The following is a 6,636-nucleotide window of genomic DNA, read 5'->3' on the forward strand; positions in this document are numbered from 1 at the left end:
CAAAATATAAAATGTTTGTCATAGCTATTGAGAGAAAATCAAATATCCAACATAAAACCATATACCTACCACAGGTTGGTGGCACCTTAACTGTGGAGAACAGGCTTGTGGTAATGACTGGAGCGGAATCAGTGGAATGGCATAGTTTCCAGGTGTTAGATGCCATTCCATATGCTGTTCTGGCCATTATTATGAGCTGTTCTCCACTCAGCAGCCTCCTGTGATACCTATACTACCTTCTTGTAACAGAATCAGCGTAATGAATACACCCCAGATCTCCATTTGAAGCTCCTGCATGCTTGGACTTAGTAGTAGTTTATGAATCTCACCCACTGTGGTCTTGAACAAGACGAAGCAAGCTGTGACGAAGTCGATCTCTCTAGTTTCTGCCAGTGCCATACTAGTGAAAGGATACGATTCCAGAACATTATCAGTAGGTGTTGCTGTCACTAAGTTGTTGATACAACGACTCAGTCATCGCGACCTAGCGTCTAAAATCCTAATGACACCAACAAGTAGTAATCTGTTTGCTACAGTAGCACCAAAGTAGGATACTAAATTCCAGCTGGTCTGGGGGGGGGGGGGCAAAAGTAAACAATTTCTAGCTGAAAAACTGGCAATTGACAGTATATGAAAGGAGACCATTGGTCACTGAATAAAGTCAAGTGTTTATTCCTGATAGATAATACAGAAAACAAACGAATAGTACAAAATAGTTTTTGTAAAGTCAAGATACAAGGCCATGATTGATGTATTCAAAGTGAAAATACTACATTTCATAATATAAAAGACACAATGTACATTTGAGAAACATACAAAACACACAAGTTTCTCCATATACAATTTGGCCTCTCAACCTGGATGACCGTCATTGCCTTTTTTTTTTGAGTAGGTAGAAGTTGTCCCTAACCACTGATACAAGGTCAGAGCTTTAGACTGCATTTCTATTGGTCAACTTCAGGATTGAGGCCAGAGTAAAATAATCTTAGATCTGTTAGGGAGCAACTTCTACCTTGAGCAGGAATTTCTTTCAACTTTCCCCTCCCCCAAACAAATCATGGTAAATCTCAATTATCGAACTATAAAAAGCACTCGTGGTTTTTGAGCTGCTCTGGTTCACTGAAGCCTTTCCCACACTGAGAGCACTGGTGGGCGCTGCCGGCCTTGTCTCGGTCTCCACTGTGGATCAGCTGGTGTCTTTTCAGGTACTCTACCCTGCTGAAGCGCCTGCCGCACACCTCGCACCCGTACGGACGCTCGCCCGTGTGGATCCGCTGGTGCCTCTCCAGGTTGCTTAGGCGACTAAAGCTCCGCCCGCATTGCTGGCAGCGGTGTGGCCTCTCTCCAGTGTGAACCACCTGGTGCCTCTCCAGCGAGCGAGAGTGTGTGAAGCCCTTCCCACAGAGCTCGCAGCGGTGGGGCCGCTCGGCCGCGCACACACACTCGTGGTTCTTCAGGGCCCAGGCATGGCTGAAGGCGTGGCCGCATGAGGCGCAGGGAAACAGGGTGGCCTCCGTCCCTCCCTGCAAGTGAGTGTCCCCCAGGGGGCAGGGGTGCTCCTCCAGCTCAGCCTCGTTGGCAAAGCCCCCGCCGCACTGCGTGCAGAAATGCATCAGGTCTCCGGTCTCCTCCTCACCACTGTCATCCACGCTACCCGGAGCAGATGGGTGATGCAGGGCCTCATCTGAGCCTCCTTGCTCCTCCATCCCCTCACCATCCCTCGGCCTCTTGGGCCAGCGTGGCTGCAGCACTCCTCCAGCCCCCCCTGGCAGTGCCCTCTCACCTTCCTTCAGACGGGCACCAGGACCCTGCAGGGCATCACTAGAGTCCCTCTCTGAGGGTGTGGGACTCCCCAGCGCCCCCTCCTGTTCCAACCCATCCAGACCAATGTACTTCTGGCCCAGGCTGAACTCGCTGCCTGCCATGACTTCCAGGTCAGGGGTCATGGAGCCGTGGTTGGAGCCTGCTGTGGGAGGAATCCTCAGGGCTGCTTGCTGGCGCCCCCTCTCTGCCCTCAGGGCCGTCTCCAGCCCACTCAGGTCCTCCACGCTCAGCACCCCCTCCGACACCTCTGTTGGAGGGGACCCCACGTCCCACTCCTCCTCATCCCCCTCTTCATGCCTTACGGCTGAGGGCCGCTTCAGGGCCATAGGGCTGAACTCCATGTCTCCTGCTGGGCAGAGAGATGGAGAGAGAGGGTCTGTTAGAGGAGCAGTACTATGAAGGCACATGCAAACAATGTACTGCAGACAACACTGTACAGAGCCAAAGGCGTTAACAAGTGTCCTGTGAAACATACAAGAAAACTTCAGCATTCCCATTGGGGTTATTGCTCTATCCAAGAGTTGTTGTAATCATGTTTTTGGTTCCGAGCTAGTGTCAGTACCTTCGCTGTGGTTTCTGGATCCAGTATGGCGGTTCTGGTTGGGCGGGTCCATCTTCAGGGCTTCCTTGATCAGCCGCAGAGACGCAGGCTGGTAGCCCCCCTCCACCACGTCACTGGACTACAGACAGAGCAAAACTAACTACATTACCCACAATAGACTACAATACAGTAACATTAATGCAATGCAGAGTTCACTAGCACCCCCAGCATTTCATGTAAATACTTATGAAAGTGCACTTTGCAAGTACCCCAAAGAACACTGTTCAAGTTTTACACTGGGCATTTTCTGCAAACGTACAATGTTTAGACAGTTTAAGATGACATGAAGACAATTGTATTCTTTAAGTCACCTGGTAGAATACACAGCTGCTCCGCCCTAAAATTATATTCATGTTTAGGGTCTACAACGTTCTACACTTGAGTGCACTTTCTGAACAAGCACTTCTGCACCTGAATATCAAATCAGTGTCTTTCCAACATCCACGCCATCTCACACAACCACAGCAGATGAACATTGTATCAGCATGTGGTGAGACTGAGAACATTGTTATTTTTACAAACTTCACTGAACAAAAATATAAAACGCAACATGTAAAGTGTCGGTCCCATGTTTCATGAGGTGAAATAAAAGATCCCAGTAATGTTCCATATACGCACAAAACAAAACGTTCTCCCTGTTCGTGAGCATTTATCTTCTGGCAAGATAATCCATCCAGCTGACAGGTGTGGCATATCAAGAAGCTGATTAAACAGCATGACCATTACACAGGTGTACCTTGTGCTGAGGACAATAAAAGGCCAATAAAATATGCCGTTGTCACAACAATGCCACAGATGTCTCAAGTTGAGGGAGCATGCTGACTGCAGGAATGTCCACCAGAGCTATTGCTAGAGAATTGAATGTTCATTTCTCTAACATAAGCAAACTCCCACGTAGTTTTAGAGAATTTGTTAGTACGTCCAACCGGCCTCACAACCGCAGGCCACGTGTATGGGGTCATGTGGGAGAGTGGTTTTCAGATGTCAACGTTGTTAAGTGCCCCATGGTGGCGGTGGGGTTATGGTATGGGCAGGTATAAGCTACAGACAACGAACACAACCGCATTTTATTGATGGCAATTTGGATTGCACAGAGATAGAGTGACGAGATCCTGAGGCCATTCATCCACCACCTCATATTTCAGCATGATAATGCACAGCCGCATGTTGCAAGGATCTGTACATAATTCCAGGAAGCTGAACATTTCCCAGTTCATCCATGACCTGCATACTTACCAGACATGTCAGCATTGAGCATGTTTGGGATGCTCTGGATCAACGTGTATGACATCGTGTTCCAGTTACCGCCAATATCCAGCAACGTCACACAGCAATTGAAGACGAGTGGTGCAACAATCCACAGGTCACAATCAACAGCCTGATCAACTCTGAGGAGATGCGTTGTGCTGGATGAGGCAAATGGTGGCCACACCACTGGTTCTGATCCACACCCAACTTTTTATTTTTAAAGTTATCTGTGACCAACAAATGCATATCTGCATTCCCAGTCATGTGAAATCCATAGATTAGGGCCTAATGAATGCATTTCAATTGACCGGTTTTACTTATATGAACTGTAAGACAGTAAAATCTTTGAAAATGTTACATGTTGCGTTAGATTTGTGTTCAGTATAGTGGTCTCTGATGCAGTGACGTTGTGTAGGACATATTCAGACTCATCTCCCTCACCTCCTCTTTGATGTTGTCCGTCTCCTCCCCCTCTCCTGAAACACAGCCCCCCTCCTCCTCCAGTTCTCCTTCCTCCCCGGGGAACTGAATGAGGTACAGCTCGCGTGCCTCCTTCCACCCTCCCCCCATTACTACCCTGGCTGCTCCTCCTTCCTCCTCCTCCCCCGCGCCTCCCAAGGCAAGGCCCAGCGTCTGCTTTCCTCCTGTGGAGGATGGGAGAGGATGGGGTGAGGAGGAGGGAGCATTAAGGAAAGAGTGGGAGGGACAGAGCGGAGCAGTGATATAAATAGAGGGGGAAGGGAGAGAGCATTATGAAGGAGAGGAGAAGGGATGGCAGGGAGCGGGAGAGAGGCAGAGGGGGGCATGAAGGATGGAGGGGAGCGGTGACAGAAGTGGAGAAGTTGGGGGAAGGGAGAAAGCATGTTGAAGGAGAGCGGGAGGAGGAATGGCATGGCGCAGGAGAAGAGGGGCGCATTGACAGTGGATGAGTTGGGGGAAGGGAGAGAGCATGAAGGAGAGGAGGCAGAGTAGGGAGAAGGAGAGGAAGCATGAAGGAGAGCAGAGGGGGTGGGAGTGAAAAGGGGAGAGGAAAGCAAATAGAGAATTGGAGGAGGTGGAGGCAGGGAGAAGGAGAGGGCAGGATGACGAGCAGGGAGGGAGGAGGTGGAGGCAGGGAGGGAGGGAGAAGGAGAGGTTGTGATGAAGGAGAGCAGAGAGCGGAGATAGGAGTGGGGGAGGTGAAAGATAGAAAATGAAGAGGAGGTGGTGGGGGAGGGAGAGCGGAGGAGTAGAGAGAAGGAGAGATGAGACAGCTCAGCCTCTGCCAGATGGCTTCCAACATAACAAGCACCTCTTCACACAAGCATTACAGGCTTTCGACTTAATGGTACACAAGAAAATCAACTTGTATTGATGTGATATGCAATCACATAACATTTCAATAATTATCTGATGAATGATGTCAGTTTAATACATATGGAAAAACAAATACATAAACTACTTTATGGTCCGTGATGCTTGTGGCTGTACTTACTAAATATGAACACTTACGAGGCACTTCAATTTTCCGCTTTTTCCGCCCACCGTCCTCAGACACTATCAAACCAGCATTGCGGCGATTCTCTGCCCACCCCATCCCGTACTTGCGTTCATTTCTCAGTTTGTTCTCCGTCAGTCGGAGTCGGAGTTTTAGAGCGTCCATTTCCTTCCTGTTCAGCGATATTTCCACCAGATAGTCATTCACCGTGTCCTGGAACAGTTTGGTGATCTCGCACACCGATGCGCGGATCAAACTGTCCATGACTGAGGTTAGGTGGGTCTGGAACGTCTCCACCGAGTCCGCCATGGGTTCGCTGCCTTGGCGATCACACGATGGATATGGGAAACTGGACCAGGCAGATATTCAACTGAAACACGAAAAGTAATAGCTAGAGTTGAACGTTACCAAGTCACATTATCAGTGAGTGACAACGGTACGTTAGTCAGCAGCATCATACATACCTGTAATTAAACCAGTAGCTAACTTCTGAATTATTATAATTGTTCTAGTTAGTAGCCTAGCTACTCACTACCAACAAATACAGCAGTTGAACAAGACAGCCTAACGTCGTATGGCGTGAGGAAAAACAAGTAGCACACCGTGAATGTGAACCCATCTTTACCGCGCGACCGAGCTACCACACTTGAGGTTTAGCTAGCTAGCTAACGTTAGCTTGATTGCTACCAAAAGCTTTATAAATCTAGCAAACTCGACTACTATTACAACACCACTAAGGCTAGACCATAATATGTAGCAACACTAACGTTACAGTACAAAGCCAGCTAACTAACGATCGTCGCTATCCGACCATGTAAAGCTTCCTTCTTGAATACAACGCTAGCTAGCTCGCTAACGTTAACCTACAGCTCAAGCACATATTTGGCTCAAGTGGCAGCTAGGCTAGTAATTCTAGCTAGCGTTACGTACCGTGCAGTCGCTGAAATCAGGCTGACGAACCACCGTTTGTTATAAACGACAACCGATACGTATGAACACTGTAGATAAGCCAAGCGTCAATATGACAAAGGAAAAATAGATCCAACTTTATATCCTCCCTTCCAAGCACCGTTGATGACATTGCGCATGCGTAGTAGACATTACCGTATACAACCACATCCTAAAAAATGTCATTTTGAGGCGACGCATGGGTTTAGACGATTGACGTATGTAACACATGGATTGCTGAAGCTATGTATTGGCCACTAGTCGGCCATATTGGCACTCCCTAGGTCGGAGGAGCAGTCCTCCATAGAGCCTCACAGTGGAGGTGTCATAATACCCATAAAACCTAAGGGTCAAACAGGGAAATGGACCTAGAGGCGTCACTACGGACCCGGGTTTGATCCCGGGCTGTATCACAACCGGCTGTGATCCGGAGTCCCATAGGGCACCGTCTGGGTTAGAGGAGGGTTTGGCTGGGGTAGGCCGTCATTGTAAATGAGAATTTGTTCTTAACTGACTTGCCTAGTTAAATAAAAGGTTT

General features: G+C 48.5%; 1 protein-coding gene across 3 annotated transcripts; it reads right to left on the bottom strand.

Annotated features, from left to right (window-relative positions):
• Window positions 1-648: 648 nt before the first annotated feature.
• On the bottom strand, window positions 649-6,416 carry LOC110505054 (uncharacterized). 3 transcript variants are annotated; one of them, XM_021584000.3, is made up of 5 exons: window positions 6,081-6,416; window positions 5,165-5,520; window positions 4,115-4,317; window positions 2,387-2,504; window positions 649-2,170 (listed from the first exon to the last, which is right to left on the bottom strand). In XM_021584000.3, exons 2-5 carry the CDS (start codon window positions 5,457-5,459, stop codon window positions 1,080-1,082), a joined length of 1,707 nt encoding a protein of 568 aa, XP_021439675.3. In that variant the 5' UTR covers window positions 5,460-5,520; window positions 6,081-6,416; the 3' UTR covers window positions 649-1,079. The 3 variants fall into 3 exon arrangements, with proteins under 3 accessions (XP_021439675.3, XP_021439673.3, XP_021439676.3); XM_021583998.3 differs by having other exon boundaries at window positions 649-2,173; window positions 6,081-6,393; XM_021584001.3 differs by lacking the exon at window positions 6,081-6,416 and having other exon boundaries at window positions 649-2,173; window positions 5,148-5,287.
• Between the last annotated feature and the right edge of the window lie 220 nt (window positions 6,417-6,636).

Source organism: Oncorhynchus mykiss, chromosome 25 (assembly GCF_057628025.1).
Source record: "Oncorhynchus mykiss isolate SJ-2025 chromosome 25, ASM5762802v1, whole genome shotgun sequence".
In the NCBI taxonomy this organism is placed as follows: Eukaryota; Metazoa; Chordata; class Actinopteri; order Salmoniformes; family Salmonidae; genus Oncorhynchus; species Oncorhynchus mykiss.